This window comes from Ursus americanus, chromosome 35, assembly GCF_024610735.1.
Source record: "Ursus americanus isolate L20-20 chromosome 35, mUrsAme1.1.p, whole genome shotgun sequence".
Lineage (NCBI taxonomy): Eukaryota > Metazoa > Chordata > Mammalia > Carnivora > Ursidae > Ursus > Ursus americanus.
The window spans coordinates 22,386,642-22,414,584 of record NC_142161.1 but is presented as its reverse complement, the minus strand read 5'-3'; the positions used below and the strand labels follow the sequence as shown (position 1 = coordinate 22,414,584).

Sequence of the window (27,943 nt, the reverse complement as noted above, 5' to 3'; positions counted from 1 at the left end):
ACATTGCCATATACATGTGTCAGTCGTTTTCTCCAACAATTGAAAATAAGCTGCAGCATTCTGAGTTCTGCAATATAACTGTCTTTGATAGTAGGATGAAAATAACAGAACTGAAAGTTCAAAAACATCACTTTCAACTATTAGGAAGCAGCATTACTGGAGTTTATTTGATGTTCCTCTGATAGACAAATGCTTTTTTCAACTTGGTGTTTCAAACAGCAGCTCTCTCACTTGCAGCCATTGTCTATGAGTGTTTATACCAAGTTAAAATGTGTTTGGAATACCACCAATGGAACCTTGTAGGGAGACTTGACTGTGATGTCATAGACCTTTAAAGGAAACTTCTAGAAGTGAGATTAGTCATATGAGAGACTAAACAAGAAAGATGCTTACTGAGTAAGGTGGGATCCAACAAGAGTGTAGTACAGAATGCAATGATTTATGAATTACTTTTTTCTAAGGTAGCTCAACAGAACAACACTTAATGAAGAAAGGCACAGGCTTACCAGTCTGGTACATTTGTGATTCTTGATGACTAACTACTTGAAGACTGGTATGTTTGAAATTCACCAGTTTTAGAAATGGAAGAAAGTGATGAACCTGATCAGCCTATCTCAGCAGAGAGACAAGAAATTCGAAAGAGAAGAAGACCCAGCCAACCAATGGTAGACAAATCTCAGCAGACTGAAGTGACAGAGAAAAGGAAACACTTACCTATATCACAACCATCTGGCCCTAAAGCTACTCTTAGTATTGGTAATATTCCTGGAAGCAAAGTCAACTATGAGTCTCTCAGAGTATCTTCCCAACTTCAGCAAACTTGGACAAAGAGAAAGCGAGTACAGGATAAGACTGATAAATCTCTGCAAACAGACACTACTATAGAAGAGAAAAAAGAAGAAACCAAGTCAGTTGGTGAAACAGCGGTACCTGAAGAAAAGCCAGCTGATTTGGGAGAAGCAGTCCCTGAATTTCCAGAGAGTGTTCAGGAAGTAGAAATTGCACCAAGCAGACATTCAGTTCAATTCAAAATAGACAGATCTCAGCAGACCAGTTGTACTGGGGACTGGACAATGATGAACATTCCTCAAAAAGAAAAAGTAGACAAGGAACAGCAGACGTACTTTAGTGAAACAGAAATAGTGGTTATTGGCAGGCCAGATACCTCTTTTTCAAAGTCAAATGAAGTTGTGCAGAAGCGTAAATCCTCAGGGAAGATTTTCATTAGTGAACATCCTGAATTGCAACCCTCAACAAGTAAAGATGAAGCAATTGGGCAGATAAGTACCAGCAGATTACTATTTAGTCAACAAAGCATAAAAGGTTCTTTGGAACTTTCAGAAGATGAGCAATACGTTCCAAGTGAAGTACAGCCTCCCACTGCAGAAGAGATCTCTGCTGACGTGCAACCTCTGCCAGCTGCGGAGACTGTTGCAGAAGACTCCCCTACTGAACTTCGGTTTCCACCAATTGAAGAAGCTCCTGCAGAAAAGGGCCCTGCTGACGTAGAGCCTACCCTGGGTGAAGAGGCTCTTTCTGAACTTTCTGCTGAAGTTCAGTCTCCAAAAGTTGAAGAAGCTCCTGTTGAAGTACAGCTTTCCTCAGCTGAGGAGACTCCTACAGAAGACGCCCCTGCTAAAGTAGAGTCTATCCCTACTGAAGAGGCCTTTTCAGAAGAGGGTTATATTGAAGTTTACCCTCTATCAGCTGAAGAGCCTTCTACACGGGAGGCCTCAGAACTTCAGCTTCCACCAGCTGTGGAGGCCCCTGCAGAAGAAGCCCCAGCTGAAGTTCGGCCTCCACCAAATGAGATGTCTCCTGAAGTTCAGTCTCCACCCATTGAAGAGACCCCTGTAGAAGAGGCCCTAGATGAAATTTGGTCTCCACCAGCTGAGGAGGGCCCTACAGAAGAAGCTCCAGCTGAAGTTCAACCTCCACCAGCCAAGGAGGCCCCCTCTGAAGAGGCCCCAGCTGAAGTTCAGCCTCCACCAGCTGAAGTTCAGCCTCCACCAGCTGCTGAGGCCCCCTCTGAAGAGGCCCCAGCTGAAGTTCAGCCTCCACCAGCTGCTGAGGCCCCTTCTGAAGAGGCCCCAGCTGAAGTTCAGCCTCCACCAGCTGAAGAGGCCCCCTCTGAAGAGGCCCCAGCTGAAGTTCAGTCTTCACCAGCTGAAGAGGCCCCCTCTGAAGAGGCCCCAGCTAAAGTTCAGCCTCCACCAGCTGCTGAGGCCCCCTCTGAAGAGGCCCCAGCTGAAGTTCAGCCTCCACCAGCTGCTGAGGCCCCCTCTGAAGAGGCCCCAGCTGAAGTTCAGCCTCCACCAGCTGAGGAGGGCCCTGCAGATGAGGCCCCATCTGGAATTTGGTCTCCACCAACTGAGGAGGCTCCTGAAGAAGAGGCTCCAGATGTTTGGTCTCCACCAGCTGAAGAGGCCCCAGCTGAAGTACAGTTTCCAACAGCTGAAGAGGCCCCAGCTGAAATTTGGTCTCCACCAGCTGAGGAGGCCCCTGAAGAAGATACCCCAGCTGAAGTTTGGTCTGCACCAGCTGGGGCATCCCTTGTTGAACTTCAGCATCCATCAGTTGAAGAAACTACTTTAGAAATGGTCCCTGTTGACAAACAGTTTCCAGCAGCTCAAGAGGACTTTATTACACAATTCTCTATAGAAGATGTCCTTGCTGAAGTTCAGCCTCCACCATCTGAACACATTGCTGTAAATGAGGCTTTGGTAGACCATATGTCTACTGACTATCAATATCTCCAGACAACAGATGTCCCAGTGGTAAAATTAGAATCACTGGTTTTAGGAGATCAGCAAAAACCTGAAGAGCCTTTAGAACTGGATCCTGCCCCTGAAGATTTGTCTAATATCAAGAGAGAACAGGTCCCTGCCTTCTAAATGGAGGGTGTCTTTCATATAGAAATAAAATAGAGGCCTCTTTCTCAGCTGTAATCAGGTCTTAACTAAGCTAGCAATCAGAAGCTAGGGGCTTCTAGACATATACACGTTAGAAAAAGTGTAAGCATTTGGAAGTAGCTTTGTGAACAGGGAAATAAAAGGAAACCCCAAGATGTGGACCACTGGTTGGAAAAGGAACAATAAAAACTAGTGGTTTAAAATTACTGCATTATTTTCATTCAAATCTAGCATATATAAAATACCCATTTGGAAATGAAGTAAGTTGATGATTGAAATAATTACTTAAAATATCCTTTCTATAATAAACCCTGTTGAAAAGTGTACACTCTATAGCTATACTCACTACATGCAGCTTGTAGTGGAAAAGGCAGTTTCTTTGCTGCAGTTCTCTCATCTACTTTAAATTCCTTGAGTTCTAGTCACATAGCTAAAGGTACGTGTTTTTTTCTCCTTATTATAATACATAATATCTCTAATTCTCTTTCTATTTGATTCCTTCTGAGACCAGCATTTCTTTCGTGTTTTCATCCTTATCTCCTTGCATATTTTACATTTCCATCTCTGGATAGGGAAACTTAATTCCTTTGTAAAAACCTTCATTTTAATGAAGATAGCCAGATAAAGTATTTTAAAAGGTGTGTAAACATAAAGAAAAATACACTTAGGTGGCCTTGAGGACATATTTCTACTTAGTTTTAATTTCATTTCATGTCAACTTAGAATGTGATAAGTCCTTTGGAAGCTTGACTTGTTTTTTGTACTCTGAACTTTTGATGAAGAGAAACTTGAATAAAGTTGAATGACTAGTTGTAGTACGGTAGTCTCCCCTTATCTGCAGTTTTGCTTTCCGTAGTTTCACTTGCCCACGATCGGCTGTGGTCCAGAAGCATATTTTCTTCTGATGTTTGTTTCCTTGAAGGTTAGTAGCCTAATGCTATGTCACAATGCCTACACCATTCACCTCACTTCATCTCATCATGTAGGCATTTTATCATCTCACATCATCACAAGGAGAAGGGTGAGTACAGTACAATAAGATATTTGAAAGAGAATGAGATTACATTCACATAACTTTTATTACAGGATATTTTTATAATTGTTCTATTGTATTATTGTTGTTAATCTCTACTGTGCCTAATTTATAAATTAAACTTTATCATAGGTATGTACAAATAAGAAAAAACAGTATACATGGGACTTGGTACTATCCATGATTTTAGGCATTCCTTGGGGATCTCTGAAGGTATCCTCTGTGGATAAGGGGGGACTACTGGATAAGCTATTGACATTTTTAAAGAGTAATTATGGATTAATATGTCTGTTAACAAATGACATCTTCGTTTCTATGGTTATGGCAACTTTTGGGAAAATATTTTCTTTAGCTACATTTAGTTGCTATATGCTGAAATAATGAGATGATTCTCTTAAAAATTTAATTTGGTTAGTGTATTTCTCTGTTTAGTAAAAACTCTAGATTGATGATTCCAGACCTTGTTAAACTTTGATGCCCTATAATTGTTAGATGTTTCTCACATTCTTCATTACCTCTGTACAGTGTACAATAAGAGCGTGTGATATTTTTAAGTGACTTTTTTTCCAGAACTTTATAAAAAGTTTTGTAAGTACAGTATTTTTTTTAATTATGTGCCAGATTTGAGGTTGAGAAACATTATTCTAGACTTCTTGAATGAGGGTTGCTTTTTTAATATTTCTAAGTCCTTTAAATTATTTTGTTTTCTGAGATACTTAAAATCCAGTTAAACTCCTTTTTCTAAATTTGAAGTTTTCTTTTTCTATTTTAGATTTTTTAAGGTTTTTATTTAAATTCCAGTTAGTTAACATACAGTGAAATATTAGTTTCAGGTATACAATACAGTGATTCAACAGTTCCATACGACACCTAGTACACACCAGACAAGCGCCCTCCTTAAGCCCCATCACCTATTTCATGCATCCCCTTTCTTCCCTTCCTTCTAGTAACCATCAGTTTGTTCTCTATAGTTAAGAGTCTGTTTCTTGGTTTGCCTCTCACTCCCCCCCCTTTTAAAATTGTTTTGTTCCTTAAATTGCACGTATGAGCGAAACCATATGGTATTTTCTTTCTCTGACTGACTTATCTCACTTAGCATAATACTCTCTAGCTCCATCTATGTCATCTCAAACGGTAAGATTTCATTCTTTCTTTTGGCTAATATTCCATTGTATGTGTGTATGTATGTGTGTGTGTATGTGTATGTATATATATACACATACATACACACACACACAACATCTTCATTATCCATTTATCAGTTGATAGACACTTGGGCTGTTTCCTAATTTAGCTATTATAAAGAAGGCTACTATAACAATTATGGTGTGTGTATCCTTTTGAATTAGTATTTTTATATTCTTTGGGTAAATTCCTAGTAGTGCGATTGCTGGATCATAGGATAGTTCTGTTTTTAACTTTTTGAGAATCCTCCATACTGTTTTCTAGAGTGGCTGCACCAGTCTGTGTTCCCACCAACAGTACTTGAGAATTCCCCCTTTTTTACATCTTCACCAACAGCTGTTTCTTGTTGATTTTAGCCGTTCCGACAGGGGCAAGGTGGTATCTTGTAGTTTTGATTTGCAGTTCCCTGATAAGTGATGTTAAGCGTCTTTGCATGTGTCTGTTGGCCATCTTTACGTCTTCTTTGGGGGAAATGTCTGTTCATGTCTTCTGCCCATTTTTTAGTTGGATTATTCCTTTTTTGGGTGTTGAGTTCTATAAGTTCTTTATATATTTTTTGATACTAACCCTCTTTGAATATGTCATCTGCAAATATCTTCTCACATTCCATAGGTTGCCTTTTAGTTTTGTTGCTTGTTTCCTTTGCTGTGCAGACGTTATTTATTTTTATGTTGTTCCAATAGTTTAGTCTTGCTTTTGTGCTTCCCGTGCCCTGGGACACCTATCTAGAAAGATGTTGCTATGGCCGATGTCAGAAAAATTTCTGCCTGTGCTTTCTTCAAGGACTTTTGTGGTTTCCTGTCTCATATTTAGGTTTTTAATCCATTTTGAATTTATTTTTGTGCATGTTGCTGTCCAGTTTTCCTCACATCATTTGTTGAAGGGACAATCTTTTCCCCATTGGATATTTTTTCCTGCTTTGTCAAAGATTAATTGACCACATAATTGTGGGTTCATTTCTGGGTTTTCTATTCTATTCTATCGATCTGTGTCTATTTTTGTGCCAAGTACCATACTTTTTTGAATACTACAGCTTTGTAATATAACTTGAAGTCTGGAATAGTGATGCCTCCAGCTTTCTTTTTTCTTTTTCAAGATTGCTTTTTCTATCTGGGGTCTTTTGTGGTACCATATAAAATTCAGGATTGTTCTAGCTCTGTGAAAAATGCTGTCAGTATTATGATAGATATTGCATTAAATATGTAGATTGCTTTAGGTAGTATAGACATTTTAATAATATTTGTTCTTCTAATCCATGAGCATGGAATATCTTTCCATTTCTTTGTGTCATCTTCAATTTCATCAGTGTTTTATAGTTTTCAGAGTATATGTCTTTCACCTCTTTGGTTAGATTTATTCCTAGGTTTCTTGTTGTTTTTTGGTGCAATTATAAATGGGATTGTTTTCTCAATCTCTCTGCTGCTTCATTACTGGTGTATAGAAATGCAACAGATATCTGTATGTTGATTTTGTATCCTGTGATTTTACTGAATTCATTTATCAGTACTAGCAGTTTTTTGATGGAATCTTTTGGGTTTTCTATATATTGTATCATGTCATCTGCAAATAGTGGAAGTTTTACTTCTTTCCTGTCAATTTGGATGTCTCATGTTTATTTATTTATTTTTTGTTGTCTGATTGCTGTGGCTAGGACTTCCAGTCCTATGTTGAATAAAAGTGGTGAGACTGGACATCCCTGTCTTGTTCCTAATAGTAGAGGGAAAGTTCTCAGTTTTCCCCCATTTGAGATTAATGTTAGCTGTGAGTTTTTCGTTTTTGGTTGTTGCTGTGTTGAGGTATGTTCTCTTTAAACCTACTTTGTTGAGGGTTTTACCATGAATTTATGTTGTATTTTGTCAAATGCTTCTTTTGCATCTATTAAAATGATCATATGTTTCTTATCCTTTTTTATTTTATTTTATGTATTTTATTTTATTATTTTATTTTTTTAAAGGATTTTATTTATTTATTTGTCAGAGACAGCCAGCGAGAGAGGGAACACAGGCAGGGGGAGTGGGAGAGGAAGAAGCAGGCTCCCAGTGGAGAAGCCTGATGTGGGGCTCGATCCCAGAATGCTGGGATCATGCCCTGAGCCGAAGGCAGACGCTTAACGACTGTGCCACCCAGGCGCCCCATCCTTTCTTTTATTGATGTTATGTATCACATTGACTGATTTGCAAGTATTGAACCACCCTTGCAACCCAGGAATAAGTCCCACTTGATCATGGTGAATGATTTTTTAAATGTATTGTTGGATTTGGTTTGCTAGTATTTTATTAAGGATTTTGCATTTATGTTCATCAGAGATATTGACTTATAGTTCTCTTTTTTGGTGGTGTCTTTATCTGATTTTAATATCAGGTTAATGCTGGCCTCATGGGTGAATTTGGAAATTTTCTTTCCTTTGCTATTTTTTGGAATAGTTTGAGAAGAATAGGTATTCACTCTTCTTCAAATGTTTGGTAGAATTTGCCTGTGAAGCCATCTGGTCCTGGGCTTTTGTTTGTTGGAAGTTTTTTGATTACTGATTCAGTTTCTTTGCTGGTTATCAGTCTGTTCAAATTTTCTGTTCTTGTTTCAGTTTTCATAATTGATTTGTTTCTAGGAATTTACTCATTTTTTCTAGGTTCAATTTGTTGACATATAGTTTTTCATAATATTCTCTTAATAATTGTTTATATATCTGTGGTGTTGGTTGTTATTTCTCCTCTCTCACTTGTGATTTTATTTATTTGAGTCCTTTCTCTTTTCTTTTTGCTAAGTCTGGCTGGAGGTTTATCAATTTTGCTGATTTTTTCAAAGAATCAGCTCCTAGTTTCATTGATCTGTTCTATTGTTTTTGTTGTTGTTTTGTTTTTAGTTTCTATGTCATTTATTTCTGCTCTATTCATTATTTCCTTCCTTCTACTGGTTTTAGGTTTTGTTGTTGTTGTTGTTGTTTTTCTCACTCCTTTAGATGTGAAGTTGGATTGTTTATTTGAGACTTTTCTTACTATTTGAGATAGGCCTATATTGCTGTAAACTTCCCGTTAGGACTGCTTTTGCTGTATCCCTAAGGTTGTGGACCAATGTGTTTTCATTTTCATTTGTTTCTATTTATTTCATTACACCTTCTTTTAATTTCCTGGTTGAGCCATCCATTGTTTAGTAACATGTTATTTAATCTTCATATATTTGTGGTCTTTCCAGATTTTTCTAGTGGTTGACTTCTAGGTTCATAGCATTGTGGTCAGAAAAGTACGTGGTATGACTTCAGTCTTCTTGAATTTGTTCAGGCTTGTTTTATAGCCTAACATGATCTATTTTGGAGAACGTTCCATGTGCACTTGAAAAAAATGTATATTCTACTGTTTTAGGATGGAATACTCTGAATATGTTAAGTCCATGTGGTCCAGTGTGTCATTCAAAGTCATTGTTTCCTCATTGATTTCCTGTTTAGATGATCTGTTCATTGATGTAAATGGGGTGTTAAAGTCTCCTACTATTTTTGTATTATTATAGATTCATTCCTTTATGTTTGTTATTAATTGTTTTGTGCATTCGGGTGCTGCCATGTTTGATGCATAAATATTTACAATTGTTATTTTCTTGTTGAATTGTCCTCTTTATCAAGATATAGTGCCCTTCTTTGTCTCTTGTTACAGTCTTTGTTTTAAGGTCTAGTTTGTCTGATATAAGTATCGCTCCTCTGGCTTTCTTTTGAGTTCCATTTCATGGTAAATATTTCTCCATGCCCTCACTTTCAATATGCAGGTGTCTTTAGGTCTAAAACGAGTCTCTTGTAGGCAGCATATAGGTGTTTTTAATTTTTTTAATCCACTCTGACACCTTATGTGTTTTGATTGGAGTGTTTAGTCCATTTACATTCAAAGTATTTATTTATTAGGGTATGTATTTATTGCCTTTTTATTGTTTGCTTTGTGGTTGTCTATGGAAATTTTCTTTGATCCTTTAACTTCGTCTCTTTTTGCTGGTTTTTTTAGTGATATATTTGCATTTCTTTCTCTTTATTCTTTGCATAGTTATTAGTGACTTTGATTTGTAGTTAACATTAGGTTTGTATACAATATCTACTGTATGTAGCAGTCTATATTAAGTTGATAGTTGTTTATGTTTGAACCCATTCCTTACTATTGTCAGGTAGTATTTGTAATAATTTACAGGTAGATTTTGTAATAATTTACATCCTTTTATTTTGTGAGTTCCTTAACTAATATTTTTTTAGAAATATTCCTTTTTTTCTGCTTCTGTGTTTCCTACCTTTGTACCGTCACTTTCAGTCTTTCTTTTCCATTGACAGAGTCAAGTTAGACCTCCTGTTCTCAAAGTAATGGCCTTATGAGGAAGAGGTCATGTAGTGCCCAGGACTTGGTGCTTCAAGGAGTGTCTCTGGTGTATGCTGCATGCACTCTACTGTTGTGTTTTGGCTGTTCTATCCCTCAGGGCCGTCATCTGCAGAGGCTCTGCTTGCCTGCTGTGGGCAGTGTTTGGTTCCTGTCCAGAATATGGCAGGTTTTAACTAAGTGTGCTCTGGTCTGCCTGTGAAATGAGAACCACCACCTCCACTGGAACTGAGGCCCTACAAAACTATCTGGTTGGGAGACATGGTGAGGGCAGGGTTTTGTGCTGCTCTTCTGGGGGAAGGGCTCACCATATTGGAGTACAGGGGAGGTTAATGTGAGCACTTTAGGCAGCTAGTGTCCACACTGTACTGGTTCCCACAGGTGGCTCTGTACTTATGCTGAGGGGTGTGGGAGAGAAATGGTACCAGCTAGCTCCTTTGTTCCTGGAGAAGTTTGTCCATGAACACTGCCTCTTAGGGACATACTCCACAAAGAACAAATAATCTCCTCATTGTGTGCCCCAGGCACTCTTAAGATTGCTGTTTCCGTGCTCTATTTCCCCAGGTTGTTTGCCTGCCTTCTCTCCAAGAGCAGCCCCAATGCCTCTGACTCTCCCAGAGCCCAGCCTGCTGATTTAAAACTTCAAGCTTTATGCCCCTCTGCTTGCAAGAACTCACAAAATTCAGCTCTTTTCACTTTCCAATCCAATGGCTATGGAGAAACATTCTCCTTGTGCATTCCCCTATGTGCTCCCCTTTCTCTAGCCCTTCTCCATGACTGCAGCTCCCTCCCCTCTGCAGCAGCCAGGTTCTGTTTCTCCACACTTCCTATCTTCTTTGATGTGGCCTCTTCTCTACCTTTAGTTGTGGAGTTTGTTCTGCTAGACTTCAGGTCAATTTGTGGGGTATTTAGGATGATTTCATAGTGATTTAGTTGTATTCATGGGATGAGGTGAGCCAGGGTCCCATTACTCTCCTGCCATCTTCCCCAGGTCTATTTTATTTCTATTGTGGTTTCTCTTCTTAGAAAAAACATTTTTTTGGATTTGCTTTTTTTCCCTCTCCAGCTTTATTGAGATATAATTAACACATAACGTAGTATAAGTTTTAAATATGCAGTGTGATGATATGATACATGTAATATTGTAAAATATCACAATAAGTTTAAGCTATCCATCACCTCATATAATTATATATATTTTTTTGTTGGTGAGACAACTTAAGATCTTTCTTAGCAACTTGTAAGTAAATAACAGTATTTTTAGAAGATACTCACCTTTCTGTACATTAGTTGCCCAGAACTTATTTATCTTACAACTGGAGGTTGTACCCTTTAACCAAAATTTCCCATTTTCTCCATTACCTGCCCCTAGCAACCAACACTCCACTGTCCTGAGTTTGTAGATTCAACATATAAATGATATCTAACAGTATTTGTCTTTCTATGTCTAACTTATTTCACTTAGCATAATGCTCTCAAGTCCATCTATGTTGTCACAAATGGCAGGATTTCCTTTTATATCTGAATAATGTAACATTGTATATATACACCACATTTTGTTTATTCATTCATCCTCTGATAGACACTTAAGTTCTTTCCATACTTCAGCTGTTGTGAATAATGCTGCAGTAAACATGGGAGTACACACCTCTTCGAGGTAATAATTTCATTTCCTCTGGATGAATACACAGAAGCAGGATTGCTGAATCATATGGTAGTTTTTGTTATGGTCCCCTGTGACTTATGAGTGCAAATCTTTTGGCTTTCAGAAGTAGATAATTTAGAGGCCCAATCCCTTTGGTGGCAGTCTTAAAAGGGGGGCGCTAAATGTGTGGTTCAAGTCTTTTACTTCTAAGGAAGAACCTGGGAGCTAGAGTTCCCTCCTGATTATATGGTGCTGTGCCTTGGGGTAGGATTTATAGAAAGAGTATGTCTCAGACTTTCTTATCCATTTCAAGTATTTTCTAATTTGCCTGGTGTGTAGTTTCTGAATTTCTCTCAGAGGGAATTGCTCTATATGTAGCTGTTTCTGTCCATCTGTGGAAGGAAAGGAAATACAGGAACATCGTGGTCTGAACCCTAAATGGGACTTTTGCTTAGGAAAATTTCCACAAGAAAGTTAACTAAAAATTTTACTACTTGAATAGATGTAGGGCTATTTGTGGTATCTGTTATAACATTTCTTTTTATCTTTTTTATGTCCATAGGATCTGTATTGATATTCTGTTTCTAACTAAGGTATAATTATTGGTACCTTATATCAATAGATATTGATAACTGTTTTCTTTCTCTGTCTCTTTCTGTATATTTCTCTCTTTTTTTCCACAAAATCAGTCTGGCTTGGGGTACATCAGTTTTATTGATCTTTTCAAAGAATCAACCTTTAGTTTCATTTATGTCCCTGTTTTTTAAAATTCATTGACTCCTCTCATCTTTATTATTTATATCTTTCTGCTTACTTCTACTTCCTTATGTACTCTTTTTCTATTTTTTTTTCAGATGGAATCTGATATCATTGGTTTAGTCTTTATTTCTTTTCTAATGTGATCTTTTAGTGCTATACATTTCTCAGCAATGTTTTAGCTGCATTCCATAGATTCTAATACCTTGTGCTTTCATTGTCATTCAGTTCAAATATTTTATAATTTCAGATTTATTATTTGACACATGAGTTACTAAAGAGTGTGTTATTTGATTTCTAAATATTTGGGGATTTTCCAGGTTTATTTCTGGTATTGATTTTTAATTTAACTATGTTTTTGTCATAAAATATACTTTGCTTGATTTTTTCAATTTATTGAGACTTGTTTCATGGCCTAGCATATGGCCTATCTTGGTAAGTGCTCTGTGTTCTAAAATATTCTGTTGTTTTTGGTTGGAGGATTCCATAAATGTCAGTTTTAGAATCAACAATTGGTTGATAGTGTTGTTTACTTCTTCTATATCATTACTGATTTCTATCCACCTGTTCTCTAGATTATTGAGAGAGGTATGCTGAAATCCCTAATTTTAATTGTGGATTTGTCTATTTCTCCCTGAGGTTCTATCAGTTTTTGCTTCATGTATCTTGAAGCTTTGGTATTAGCTGCATAAATGTTTAGAATTATTGTCTTCTTGAAAAAAGACTCCTTTTATGCCTGGTAATAGCCTCTCATCAGTAACATTGTTACTTTTCAGGTTTGGATCCTTAATATCCTTTGCTTTGTTGATGGTGGCCATACTGTGCTTTTCTTATTTTAGTCTTTCTTCTTCTAAATAATCTTTCCAATTATTGCCAGAGTTATTTTTTATAATACACATCTGATCATGCAGTCATTTGCTTTCAGAATAAACCCTATATTCCTTAAAATGATAGTCATGACCCTTTACATCTACTATAACCTAGTTTATACCACCCTTATTAAAGGGTAGTGGTAGAAAGTGAAGGTTAAAATCATAACTGCAAGTTAGCAAATCCTGACTCCATTACTTATGAGCTGTTTAGCAAGTTCAGGTTAATCAACTGCTCCATGCCTCATTTACTCATCTGAAAAATAAGAATGATAAGCATAATACTTAACCAATAAGATTGCTGTAACAAAATAGTTAATCCATATTAAGTTCTTTGAATGGTACCTAGTACAGAACTAGCAACAAATGCTGGTTCCTGCTTTCATCATTATTACTTGCATACTTTCTTTCTTGTGCCATTCATTTTTTATATTTAAGTTTTTACCATACCTGGCAATGATTGTTATGCTACAACTGCCTCTTATTTTTTCACTGTGTTTTAGTCATTTGTATCCTGGGGAGTCTGGGTCATATTTATTTATTTATTTATTTATTTATTTATTTATTTATTTAAAGATTTATTTATTTATTTTGAGAGAGAAAGAGAGAGTGAGCACACATGAGCAGGCGGAGAGGGAGAGGGAAAAAAGAATCGCAAGTAGACTCCTCGCTGAGCTTGGAGCCCAATGTGGGGCTTGATCTCATGACCCTGAGATCACAACCTGAGCCAAAATCAAGTCAGACGCTTAACTGACGGACCTACCCAGATGCCCCTGGTCATATTTTAAGTTTTTATTTTAGCAGGCAGTTGCCCTGCTTTGGTTTAGCATACAGATCCTGGCCTACTTTTATGGGCTGTGGTTTCAATGAAAATTTAATTTTCAAAGACCTTGTGTTGCTATTTTGTCTGTTCTTTATCCTGGAACTTCCACTGGTTCCTGCTGAAGCTACCTGAGGAGACAAAAGGAACTTCCTCTGGCCAGGCTGCCTGGTCCCTCTAGGGCGAAGGAGGGAGAGTTTTATTCTCACCAAGAATAAGAAGCTTCCCTGACAGGCAGTTGTGTGGCAGAATCTTCCTTGCTGGTGCCGCTGCCACCCTGAGTCTCCTTCTGGAGGATGGAGCATTTCAGGCCTATGGGGACAAACGGGCTTCCAGACTAGACATTATTGTGATGGGATTTCCTCTTCCTGGTGCCACTAGTGTCTCTAGGTGGAGAAATGTTGTGGGAGAATCTCAGATTTGGCTAGAAGGAGAGAACTTCCCTGGCTCCACATTATTAGGGTTGCTCATGATCAATTTCCCTTTCAAGTACCTGCTGGGTTTCCCTGGTCTTGATGGCAAGGCTCCCTTCTGATCCAGGGGAGGAAGAATTCTACCTGGGCTGCCTTCTGTTGCTAGGTTGTGCACTGGGCAACAGTGTCTTTGGTTGGGTGAAGTGTTAAGATGTCCTGCCAATATGCTGGACCTCTAGTCCGGGGGTCTCTAACCAGTTTGCCTACCACTTTCCACCTTTCAGATTTCTCCTTTCATTCCTTCTTGAATTATTTCCAGGATTTAGAGTTGTACTTAGCAGGGTAGAACAGGGAGAAATGAATATATGTAATATTGCTAGTACTGGAAATCTCTTTTTCTTTATTTGGAATTTTCTTGATCTCCATTAATTATCTCTAATTTATGAGATCCTACTTATTTGTCAAGTCATAGTTTAGCCAGCATCTTCTCCATGAGAACTTTCTTTTTTTCTTTTTTTTTTTTTTTTAAAGATTTTTTATTTATTTATTCGACAGAGATAGAGACAGCCAGCGAGAGAGGGAACACAGGCAGGGGGAGTGGGAGAGGAAGAAGCAGGCTCATAGCGGAGGAGCCTGATGTGGGGCTCGATCCCATAACACCGGGATCATGCCCTGAGCCGAAGGCAGACGCTTAACCGCTGTGCCACCCAGGCGCCCCCCCCATGAGAACTTTCTTGAAGGTAGTGCTCATCATCTTCTATATCTACTCACTGACCAACTTCTGTCCCTGTGGATTGTATCTTCTTTACTGTTACTGTGAATAGTTTTTCTTGTTCCTAACAAAGGCCAATCCCTTTACCAAGGTGTCAGATTCTACCCCTTCCTGCCTTCTCAATGATACAGATTTGGTAAATCTCTCCTTTTCCTCCTGCATCATCAGTGTTTCATCAAATTTCATCAAAGTTTCCCTTCCTATTCATTCTCATTAGCTTTCAAACATGCTTTTTAGTAGATATCCTCTTCATACTTTCTCTTTAAGCTACTGCTCCATTTCTTGGCTTTCCTTGACAGCACGTACTATATTTAATAACTTTCTGTCCCATTCTCTTGAACCTGTTCTAAACAGGCTTTCACTCCTACAGCTCCACTGAAACTGCTCAATAATTATTGACAAATCCAATAGGTAACACTTATCCTCATTTGGTCCAATAACACAATTTAACACAGTGGAACATTTGCATTTGGTATTTGTTCTTCCTTGATATATCATCCTCTTTGCTTTTGGGATGCTTTCCTCTTATCTTATTGGCTAATTATTCTCAATCTTCTTTGCTGATTTCTCCTTGTCTCCCAGCCTCCTAATGCTGAAGAACCTCAGGGTTCTGTTCCTGTATCTCTTCTTTTCTCCTTCTTTCTCTCTCTACATTTACTTCCTTGGTGAGTTCACTTAATCTTGTGGCTCAAATCCCATCTATATCATCCAAGTATATATCTCCCCAGTCAGACCTCTCAGATGGCCTACTCAAAACCTCCACTTGTATGACTGATAGACATCTTTCCCCTGTAAGGGTACTACAATTTTGAAACAGCTGGAATGTTGTTTTTCATCTCCATCAATATCTTTTTATTTGCACCTGAGACAATGAAAACAATTTTGAGGACATAAGTGGCTATGAAAGAAAGGAATTCTTATGGTGACACATTGCATCCTGAGAAGTACAGTTCTGTAAGAAAAAACAGGAAATGGGGATAAGATGGAGAAGTAGGAAAAGTGCTTTGCTTTGAGCATATTTTGATATTATAAATCAAAATGTGTTCCATTATTTTAAAGTGTCATGTAGCTAAGTGGGGAAAGGAGGTTGGGTAAAAATTTTCATCTCCTTCAGCAGAACTCCGAGAATGTATCTTGAGAAAGAGAACTTGAAATTACTCTTCAGGTCGTAAGAGATACTTACAAGACCATGAACCAGAAATAATTCCCAGATCATTGGGAGCTCTTTATGAAGCCAACTACACATAATTCAACTGGCAAACTAAACATATTTCTGAGAATGTGAAGGTCTTGGTGTCTCCTTTTATAATAGTATATAAGTGAAATTTAAAAAAATTTAATATAAACTCTTGGTTATTAGCATGATCCTTTAATCTGACACAAGAAATTTCTTTTGAGATGCTTTTCTTTTTGTTAGGTTTTATCATAGAACTCACATGTGTATTCCCGTAGGCCTAGAAAAAAGACTAAAGGAATTGTTATATGGCTGTAATGGTTAATAATATTGTTATTTTGGTTAGGCTATAGTACCCAGTTAGTACTCAGTATTTAATCAAATACTTAGATCTAACTGTTGCTGTGATGATATTTTGAAGATATGGATAACAGCTACAAATTTACTTTAAGTAAAGGAGATTACCCTTGATAATTTAGGTGAGCCTCATCTAATCAGTTGAAGGGATTGTGAGCAAAAATAGAGGTTTCCTGGTGAGGAAATTCTATCTTAAGACTGAAACATAAATGCTTGCCTGAGTTTCCAGCCTGCCAGCCTACTGTATGAATTTTGGATTTGGCAACCCCCACAATTGTGGAAAGCAATTCCTTAAAATAAGTCAAATTATACACACACACACACACACACACACACGCACACACAATTACATATATTTATGATAAAAAAATCCTATGATATATATAGATATATTTATCTATCTATATCTCCTATTATATCTTGACTGATATAATGGTTATCTTTGAGTTTGGGATTACGGGTGTCTTTTTTTTACTTTTTGTTTTTCTATATACCACATTGTCCTTAACATATTTTACTGTTTCAGTAGAAGAATGTAAACTGGGTATGACCAATCTTCCAAGTATTTGGAACTGTTAAGAGAATTCTGAAAATGTGATTTCTGTGATGAGAAATTGTCTTTTTTGGCTTAGCTAGAGAGATATTTGCAATTTGCATGTAAAGTTGGACCAGCTCAAATTGTGTATTTGGAGTTTCAAACAAATCTTGTTTTTTTTTTTTCCCCCCTTAAAGCTTGTTTTAAAATGTCACCACGGGAATTGATGATTAGAAAGACTTTATGGCTATGGTAAGAACTGACATCAAGACAAAAAAACCAAAACCAAAATCAAAACAACAGCAACCAAAAAACAGACAAAAAAACAAAACAAAACAAAAAACACCAAACCCAAAAGAAATCATGTAGTATATAACAATCAAGTAATATGATAGAGTAAATCATATTACCATATTATTGGCTCATTTCCTTTAGTGATGAGGTTTCTGAATTAGCAGGTTAGAAAAATATGTTAGACTTAGTGTACCCTGATTTTAGGATTTGACGAGATTTCTTTTGATGACTAGAAAATATGAAGAACTGTAGGCTAGATGTGACTTCATTGAGGTTTTGAATTATTGAATCCACCTGATAAAGTCTTGAATTAAGGCACTGTTATTAGGGGTGAAAGGGAAATCAACTTGAGATTTATTATGGAGACACACAAATGGCACTCACTGACTAGATGTCAATCTCAGTGGAGAAAGGAACATTTCACGTGATTTCACAGTTTGGACATGAGGGAATATGTGTATTCCATTCACTAAAAGGGGAAAATAGATACACATGTTGGGGAAGAGAAATTAGAGATGACAATTTTAGGTTTAGATATTCTGAGTTTTAGGTGCTTATGGTACACCCAAATGGAGATAATCAGTAGGCAGCGAAAATGTCTTCTATAGCTCAGGGAACACCCAAGTGCCCCATGTGACTGGTAAGTCACACTGAGGTCTAAGAATTAAGAATTCTAGTTGTAGTAAAGAAGGAGAGGATATTAGATATCTCTGGGGAAATAAATTATTAAGGAATAGTTCTTAAATAGGAATCAGTATATTTATATGGTAAGGAGAAGATGCTGATAGGAATACATTAAAGCTCTATTAGACATCATATAGAAGAGAAAAAAGGCATAATAATAATAATAACAACAACAATAATAAGCTATATCAGACGGGATAATGAAAAAGAATGGCTGAGAGAATAACATGCAGAGCACCTGATTAATATAATGTGCAGGACTTCTTTCTCTAAGACAGAAATAAGTAAGGAATAAGTATAGATGTTGGGGAGAAAAGAGTTAAAGCATCAGGCCCATGATTCATTTCTCCCCTGATTATCAGGGTGGTGTTTCTGAGGGAAAGAAAAGAAGGCAGGTGACCTGTTCTCACTTCCTTATATACATGGCAACTTGTCCTTTGGTTGATATTTGTTAGGAGGAGAGTCCTTATCTATGGAAAGTTCTTTATAGGCTGTCCCTGGCTTATAATTGCTTATGGAAATGCATCAGGGATTTGTGGATTTATGAGGCAAGGGTCATGAAAAGTGTCACATAAGTTCTACAATTCTCTGGGGTATAAAATAAAGATGTTTCATAATTGAACCCTTCTGATTATATAAGGTGAGCCATAAACTTCTCTAGGAAACCTCATCTATTCTGGGTCAGATGGCTTTTGTCCAATGTGGAAAGGAAGGCCTCGGGAGCCATACAGGGCATCCCAGACTTCTCCTTCTTTGTGCCTCTAGATTGCTTATGTGCTTGACATTGTTACTAAAAATTGAAATATGAAAGGTCTTTGATATGTGTGGTTTTGATTTGGTAATTTGATAGTATGTGTTGTGTCAGATGTTAATTTGGTGGGCTGGAGACACAGTAGACCTGTATTTTCTCCGTGGATTATGAGCATGGTTATCAGCCAAGAGTAAGGGGATTAGAGATGGGATTTAGTAGAATGTTAAATAAAGATTTTGACTAGTATGTGTGGGGGAATGAAAGAGGAACTTGACCAGGAAGTGTAACATGACTGCAAAGAGGGATTGAGATTTAGCTAAGGGAAGGTCAATGTGATGCATAAATGGGAACATCTAGGCTGCTCTAATAGAAACGGTATCTAGAATGTGCAGGACGTGCCTGCCCCATTCCACTCTGCACTAGAAGGCTTCTGGCCTATAATACTCTAACTAGAAAACATTTATGGGTGACCAGGCAGATATTAGGGACTTGGCTCAATATTATGTCACATGTTGGACAGTGGAAAGATTGGAGACATTTAGCTGAGACAAAAGACTTCCAGAAGAGGCCTCAGATAATTGAACTAGAATAGATGATTGGAAGTTATGGGGAACCATTTTATGACAATTTAATGAGGCATTTAAAAAAGCTGTCCAAATACAGAAAGTACAACTTTAATCTAGAGATTTGATCACCCCCTAGATATTTTAGTGCAACAAGGCTAAGGTGAGGCCCAAGAATGCATATTTTTAAAAAAAAATTGTTAAAAGATTTTTATTTATTTATTTATTTATTCATTCAAGAGAGAGAGCGAGCGTGAGTTGGGGGAGGGGCAGAAAGAGAAGCAGACTCCCCACCAAGTGGGAAGCCTGATGAGGGACTCGATCCCAGGACCCTGGGATCATGACCTGAGATGAAGGCAGATGCTTAACCGACTGAGCCACCCAGGTGCCCAGAATGTATATTTTTTTAAACTTCACAGGATAATCTATCATGTAGCCAGATTTTGGACTGCTGAGCTGGTTTATGTAGTGAATATTTGAACCTCCAGAATATTTGAGCTAGATGATAGCTCAGGTCCTTTCTACAATGAGATTGCATGAGTCTGCAATGGACCACATGCTAGAGACCAGCAGCAGTTGTTTTCGAATAAGTACTATACCTTATTCAAGCTTTTCTTGTAGCCATAGGGAACAGTTGGCTTCCAGATAATTAGTTTGTTTTCTGTGGCTGCCCAAAACTTAGCCTGCCCATTGCTTAAGATATAACTCACTTATGGGATCTTAATCAGATGGTGGGAAGCCTGACACAAGCGAGCTATCTAGTTACTCATCAATGCTGATCCGTGTATGAAATGCTTTAATCAGAAGTACTAGCAGGAGTGCACTTCAAGACTGAGTTCTTATACCCATGTGTAAGGAGGGCACTTGGGAATTCTAATTTTGGAGGGCTTCAGCCCTGGCAGAGGATGAAGCATGTCATAGGTCCTGGTCTGCTGTTCTTCATTGTATCTGTTGACCATTATGTCAATGTTCACAAATCTGGACATGGTATCCAAAGCAGTGGCTGAGAAAATTCCCTCTACTATATCCATGGAAAGGGAAAGTTACTAATGATATTTCTTTCTACAAAGTATATTTTCAACAGTTCTAGGGACAATAGCTTCACAGAGTAGAGGTCAAGCACTTCCTCCCATGGTGTTTTGTCAGACTTCAATTTTCTCGTAACCAAAAATATAATAGTCCTTGCTCCTCTGGGGCATGATAGACTGAATTTAGCTTTTTACAATTTTTGTCTCTTTTAGTCATGTCATCCTCACGAAAGGACGCTACTTTCTTTGTAAGCCATGAGCACAGATTCTAAGTTTTTAGATACCCTCTTGGCCGAAGTTTTCCAAACATGCCTGATGATAAGAGTCATCTGGGGAAACTTGTTAAAAATACTTCTCAGGTTTTAGCCCCAGAAATTCAGATTTAGTAGCTCTAGGGTAGGCCTGATAATCTGTATTTTTAATGAAGACTCCAGATGGCTCTCTAGGTTAGCAGTTCCCAAAGATGGTTTCTAATTAAAATGATCTGGAGACTAGTCACACCTAGAGATTCATAGGTCCCAATCACACATATTGATTAAGAATTTCTGAAACAGGAACTTGAGAAATTTATATTTTTAGTTTCTCCAAAGGATACCCATGTGTAGATCCTATGAAACATAAATACCTTAGGATTTTACTTCACATAAGAGAGAGTATTTGATTTGGGCCTGTAGGTATGGTTGCCTCATTAAATATGGGAAGAACAATGATATCTTTACAAAGAACCAAGATAAAATTCTGTACTGATCTCAGGGTCAGAACATTCAGATTGACTTAAATTGTATAACGTCTCTAGAACAGGATTTCTCAACCTTAGGACTACTGGCATTTGAGATGGCACAATTGTTTGTTGTGGGAAACTTCCCTGTGTGGGGTGTTTATCAGCGTCTCTGGCCTCTACCCACAAGATGCCAGTAGCACTCCTCTCCCCAACTGTTGCAACCAAAAAATGTTACTAGACATGGTCAAATGTCCCTGGGGGAAAAATCACACTCAGTTGAAAACCACTGTTCCAGAGAAAGGATAGATCACTGATGGTAATTTAATCAAACTCTTAAAATCTTTATACTATAAATAAAAAAGCTGCCCTAATCACCTGGTTTTTTATCCTATGGCCTCTCCAGGATATGATACAGACTCTCAGGACTGATCTTGGTGGGGTATAAATGCTTTCCAAAAACTAAAAGTAGGCAGATGGGATAATGTTTCTTTAATTAAAAAAAAAAAATCTGTCAGGTGTCACAGGACTCTGGCCTGAAAATTGCAATTTAGACCAATTCATCATGATTTTATAGAAATATAAAACCTCAATGATAGTGTAACCCTTTTCAATATGCAAAAACCTTAAATATTTGGTAGGTCTTATGGGTATGGCCTTCAGGCAAAATTAGAGAATCATATCTATCTTTAGCCAAACAAGCATTAAGTACTTGGAGGTATTTTTTAAATTAGGTAACTTCTTTGTTATAAAAATGTATGATTGGTAGAATCATATATCACTTTGCTTAAGAAGAGTTCAGTGATATGCTTTTTAATTTTTTTTGAACAGTTTACCACAAATGGCAAATTCAGAGTCAAGAATTGTCATTTATATGAACTTAAATGATACAAAATCATTTTAATCAAGAATTAGCGCACTATAAAGTTTAAAGACACTGTTCCTAAGACTGCTCTGACTCTGACAGCAATTGCAAGTTTGGGAAGGCTCTCAAACATTTTTTTTTGTTTTTTTGTTTTTTTTTTCCACTTAAGTAATAAAAATTTATTGACAATTCCTGGAATGGTGGTTATCACCTCCCAACCAGGAGGGAGGAACAAACACTGTAGGAAATCACTCAGAAATCATACTGTCCCAACACCTCTGGCCAACATAGGGAAGAGCAAAATATTCCCTTGAAAATTGGTCAGTGTCTGTTCATCCGAGAAGGATTGGGAGGACAGATGCAGAGGGGACCATCATATGATACTGGGGGTGTGCTGGACCCTAAGCTGGCTCCTCAAACACCATGGGGGAAATCATACCCACTTCTCTGGGGGTCAAAGCCGCCAAGTTTGTTAATTTATGAGAAGGAGTTACAGAACTCACTGACAGCTATTATACTCTGATATGGCTTATTCCTGGGAAAGGATACAGACAAAGAAAGAGACTCATAGGACAGAGTCTGAGTGGGTTCCAAATGTGAAGCCTCCTTTGTCCTCAGAATATACCCTTGCAGAATTGATGTGTGACAATATGCACAGAATATTGCCAACTGGGGAAGCTCACCCTAGCCTCAATGTTCAGAATTTTTAGAGGGCTCCATTACGTAGTCATGAGTGATTGATTGATTGCCCTTGTGTTTGAAACCAAATGCTAGGTTGCACATGACATGTGACCCACATATCACACACTAAAACATGATTGGTCTTTCTGGCATGGCCAACCCCAAGTGTAAATTGAGTGTTGGTCTTTTTGGCATAGCCAAAAGCCAGTCCCCACCCCAAGACTTTTGGGTGTGACAAGTTTCACCCATCTGGGATGGCTAGCCCCTGCCTTAAACAAAGACACTATCAGATGTGACGTAGATTGCATCTCAAAAGTTGAGGGCAAAGCCAGACTTCTCTTTGGGCAAAGTCAGGTTCTTTATAACACATATTTGAGCAATAGAAATGTATAGAGCCTGTTTGACATATATATGTGTAAATTATTGAGGATCCACTATGCTTCAGATGTTTTCATATAAATTATTTCCTTAAATCTTCACATCAATTTATAATATAAACAACAGTATCATAAAACCACAAGCACAATGATTTGACCTCCTATATTGCATTATTATTTTTGAATTTTAAAAAATTTAAACTTAAATTTACAGTCCTCCTGTTTAAATAGTGGTGGGATTTGTCTATTATTATGCAACATACGATTTGTGAGACCAGTCTTCCTTTTCCTAAGACCAGTGTTTATTCTATCCCATTCCTCCCTTAAACTGTATTTATGATATTTAAAAAAAATTAATTTAAACATAACTTAGGGGTGCCTGAGTGGTGCAGTTGGTTAAGTGTCTGACTCTTGGTTTTGGCTCAGGTTGTGATCTCAGAGTCATGAGATTAAGCCCTGTGTCAGACTCCACGGTCAGTGCACAGTTTGCTTAAGATTCTCTCTCCCTCTCCCTCTGCCCTCCCCGCTGAGCGTGTGCTCTCTCTCTCCTTTTCTCTAAGATGAGATAAATCTTAAAAAAAAAAAAAGAAATATAACTTAAAAATTTAAGTTACTATAAATAACCTAATCCTAATCACACAACTAGTACTTAATAAGCCGGAGTTTGAAGCTAGCTCTTTAGGTCCCATGGTTTTCCATTATTCCAATGCTGTATGATACAATGGAAGGTAGTAGTATTCAAAGGACTCTGGGGTTGGCTTAGAACACATGTGTAGCCTTTGGAAAATATTTCCAATGATCTGTGGGGACTCAACAGATGCTAGTAGCCTGATATGATAAAGGAAATTGAGAAGCATGTTGTTTTTGTGACTAAAATGAAGGCCCATGGCAAACCAGAAAATTTGTTTCAGTTAATGCCCAGACGACATAATTTTGGTTCATGATTTTTTTGTTCATTGAATAGACTGTTTTGCCATCTCAGAGACTGAATCAAATTTGGGTCATGATGGTTCACTTTACAAAAGAGCATAGCCTTACTTCTTAACTACAAGGAATGTATTTTTGTATTGCCATTGACTATTGGGAACAATGACATTAGGAAGATTATCCTAGTTTACATAAGTGTTAAACAGTATCCTTTCTAAATCTAAAATGCTACTAGAATTTAGAGAATTATTTGTAACTCTTTAAAAAAAAACTTGGTTCTACTATTTAAATAATGATAAAATTTGCCTATTACTTGTCAGACCAAAATCAATTCCATTTTTCAAGAGCATTTTCCTCTTCTTCTATCTCCCACATAAACTATGCTTATTATCTCTTTGTGCAGTTTTGTAGTTAAAATTATTAAAATTATTCTGGCCTATCAATCCTAGTAGCTGTTGAATGACTTGAATAGTTTTAAGACATTCACAAAAAAGGTTTATTAATGGGCAGATAACCCCTCTAGACTAAGTTGAAAAGAAATAAAGCATATCATAGTAGTCCACAGGTATCAAAGAACATAAGGAATATTGTTGAAAACCTTACTGGCGACATGTGAACCGGGCCTCTTTGAAACATCTAATTCTGCAAGCATCATTTCTTGTAGCCTCTTTAAGAAATAGCAGGGCTCATTGAACGCTGCCACAGGCAAAAGGAATACATTAGGCATCAAAATATTAAGATAGTAATAATAATGCCTTATGTTGCATAATTCTTTGAATTTTTAAGAATGTTTTCCAATATATGCAATCAACAAGAAGGAACAGTAAAGAACTGTCACTCAAACTTTTTAGTTGGCTGTGTTTGACGCCTTGCTCAGTGTTCTGCTGTTGTTACGATGTAGGGACATTTTAGAGGAAAATGTGTTTGGCTACCTGAAGAGATAGATATTGTAGTTTCCCTACCAGGAAACTTGTGCATTGTACCCCAAATCACAAAATTTCCCTGAAGTTTGTCTCTCACTAGTAAAGATGAAATGCAGGAAAAAAAATATATAGCTAACAATATCAGTGTTGAAATAGAGAGGTAGTCAGGATAGAATCCTTCCCTTAGCAGTGGTTTTTGAAAGCTAGCTCAATGATCAGATCTATTTGAATTAAACTGAACATTTTTTGAAAATACAGAATCACCAGAGATGGGACTCAGCAAACTTTTTATTTTAACAAGTGGCTCCAGGTGATTCTCATGTCCATGCAGATTTCAGAACTACAGCCTTAGTGAATCAAATAACTTGAGACTTCTCTTTTGGGAATAAGTATCTGTAAATAGTGAAGAGCTTAAGTTACAAGGCATCAAGTACAGGGATAGGAATAAGTGGTGTTAAGATTAGGAGGTGTAGAAAATGGAGGTCACCTCTGTTGAGATTATAGGTATCCAAAAAGAACTCTATGTTTTCTACATGACAGAGAGGCATTGGCTAGAAGAAGAAATGGGCAGATCCACATGATATAATCAGATGTTTCTCTATTGCTTATCTGAGTTTGGAGCATAGGGGAAGAGCTTCGGTGTTTTAGGGCCTATGATTGACTGGAGATCTTGAGAAAATTGTTCCTGTGAGACACTGAGAAACTGTGGGACATAACTGAGCTTCCAGAGACTGTAAACTGTTGTAGAAAATGGTGTAGAAAATTTGAGTTCCATGATGAGCCTATGCAGATCACATGATTTTCTATGATTCCCTCTGTTTAATTTAAATTTACAGCATCAAATTTTATGTTTGAATGTTACAAATGCTAGGTCTAATATGTTATGTTTCCCTACATTCTTGGGTGAGGGATTGCACTGAAATATACAATGATTATTTTTGTCTTCATGTAACCCTGATTCATCATGCATGTGACTAAAGGTGTGTATACATAATTTCATTCTTGTTGCTCTACAATTGTACCTCAGGGGAACCTAGATTTGACTGTATGAACTTGGTCCCCTTGTAGTGGGAATAGAGATAAGAGATCAGTCCCTACTTTCAAATATTTCTTACTGAAGTAGGAGAAAAAGAAATAAACTATTACTATACAGTATGATGGGAACTGTGAAAGAGGTCAGTGTATGTCTGTAGTGTAGGTCACCATGAACTCACAGAGGAGAGGTTTTCAGGTCGATTTGGGGACACATTAGGGAAGGATTTCATGATGAGGTAAGTCTTAGACAAAGGGATAGGCTAGGCATAAAGGTATGCTAGGCAAATGAGGTGGTGGTGATAGGTGATAGGCTTTCCAGCCAGAAGGGATAACATGAGAGGAAAGCTAGCAGGTGATAGAGGACACATCACATCTTCGAACAGTTCAGTTTGTCCACGGCATAGATTCTAAGGGTTAGAATGGTGACAGATGCTGCTGCTGGAGAGGCAGGCAAAGAACTGTGAAAGACTCTATTTGCCATCATAAGGAATTTGGATTTATCATGAAGGTAGTGGATATCTGTTGAAGGCTTGGAAACAGGAAGCTAAACAATGATTCAATGTGCAGCTCAGAAAGAATTTCTCTGATAGCAGTGTGAGGGATGTACTTCAGTCAGAGGATTTGGGATGTAGAGATACTTGTTGGATGGCTACTAAAACAACCCAGACGAGAAATGAGGATGGAAGCAAAGCATTGACGGGAGTAAAGTGATGTGAAAGATTGACTATTAGGGAGAGAAAAAAGATGGGACTTGGTGATAGGTTGGATAGGGGGTGACAGAAGAGGGAAGGGTCTATGAATATTGTGTGGATAGCGGTGTCGTTTACGACAGCAAATCATAGTGGAATTAGCAGGTTTGTAGTAAAATTATAAACTGAGTTTGGGGTGTGTTGAGTTGAAAATGCTTAAATGACATTCAAATGGAGATGAGAACTAGGTGAGATCATCCAGGGAGTGGAGGCATAGTATCGCTGAAATGGTGACAGTGGTCATGCTAACAGAGAACTACTCTGCTATGGTAGTGGTAGATTTTGTCAAAAGGGCAGAGTTTTTCTGTTGTGTTACTTTTCACTTTTTCTTTTTAAAGATTTATTTATTTTAGAGAGAGAGAATGTGCGTGACAGTGAGTGGGCGAAGGGGCAGAGGGAGAGGGAGAGAACCTCAAGCAGAGTCCCCATTGAGCATGGAACCTGATGTGGGGCTCAATCTCATGAGCCTGAGATCATGACCTGAGCTGAAATCTAGAGTCCAACGCCTAACTGACTGAGCCACCCAGGTGCCCCTGTTGCGTACTTTTGATTTTGGTGAGGAATTGCAAGTTATGGTGCCACAGAATGCACAGAATGATTGCTTTGCTTCACAAGTTTGTAGCTCATTTAATGCACTGCTATGTTCTTTCTGCGTCTGGGAAACATAAAATGTTTTCTTCTCAGAAAAGTTGTAGTGTTTACCTTGGGATGATGAAAGACATTTTTTATAACTGAGTGCAACTGTATATACAGTTAAAAAAATAAGAGAGGTGAGAGTAGAAGACTTGGAACAAGTTAAAAAAAAACAAAAACAAAACAGATACGCTCCAAGCAATATCTGAAGGGATGGAGGAAGAACCAGGAAAGCATATTGTAAAGAAATCAAAGAAATTTAAGAGGAGGAGAACATATCAAAGTGATATTAGTCTATAACAACAGGCAAACCAAAGAAAAGAAAAATTAGGTTATATTGAGATTAGATTTAACATGTGAGGAGATTTTAGTAAAAGTGGGTTCATTTAGTATATGGGGAAAGAGATCAAATTGTTTGGATAAAGAAGAGGTGGTTTATGAAGAAGTGACCAAGATGTCCTTAATGTTCTCTTCAGCTTAACTAAATTTTATACAGGTTTCTTCCCCTGGCCACCATTTTCTTACAACATTTACACAAGTGTTTGTATTTGTGAATCCTTTCTCTGATTCTTCTAGAGGTAAGTCTCCCAGCCTCTTAAGAGTTTTATAAACTTTCAGGAATGTCTTTCTCAAAGACTTGAAAATTATTCCTTTGCCATATAATCAGGGAAGATAGGTCTCTATCTCCTGGTCTTTATGACAGGATGGGAGCCTAACTTTCATTAGTGCCAATTAATAAATACAGATGGCTTAATCAGATTGACCAACCTCCCTTCTCCCTAATGTCTCCCAGTACTATTCCACTAGCCTCCTCCAATGCTAAAATATCCTCTGCCTTTTATTTCAGTAGAGTTCATTTTCCTTATGCTATTGCAATAGCTTTGGTCCCAATTGTAATAAT

At 37.6% G+C, this 27,943-nt stretch overlaps 1 protein-coding gene across 1 annotated transcript; it reads left to right on the top strand.

Moving 5' to 3' along the window:
• The first annotated feature begins 581 nt into the window (after nucleotides 1–581).
• FSCB (fibrous sheath CABYR binding protein) lies at nucleotides 582–3,241 on the top strand. The gene is given in 1 exon segment (XM_045800324.2): nucleotides 582–3,241. A coding segment is annotated over 1 exon segment (2,346 nt). The 3' UTR covers nucleotides 2,928–3,241.
• Nucleotides 3,242–27,943: the final 24,702 nt, after the last annotated feature.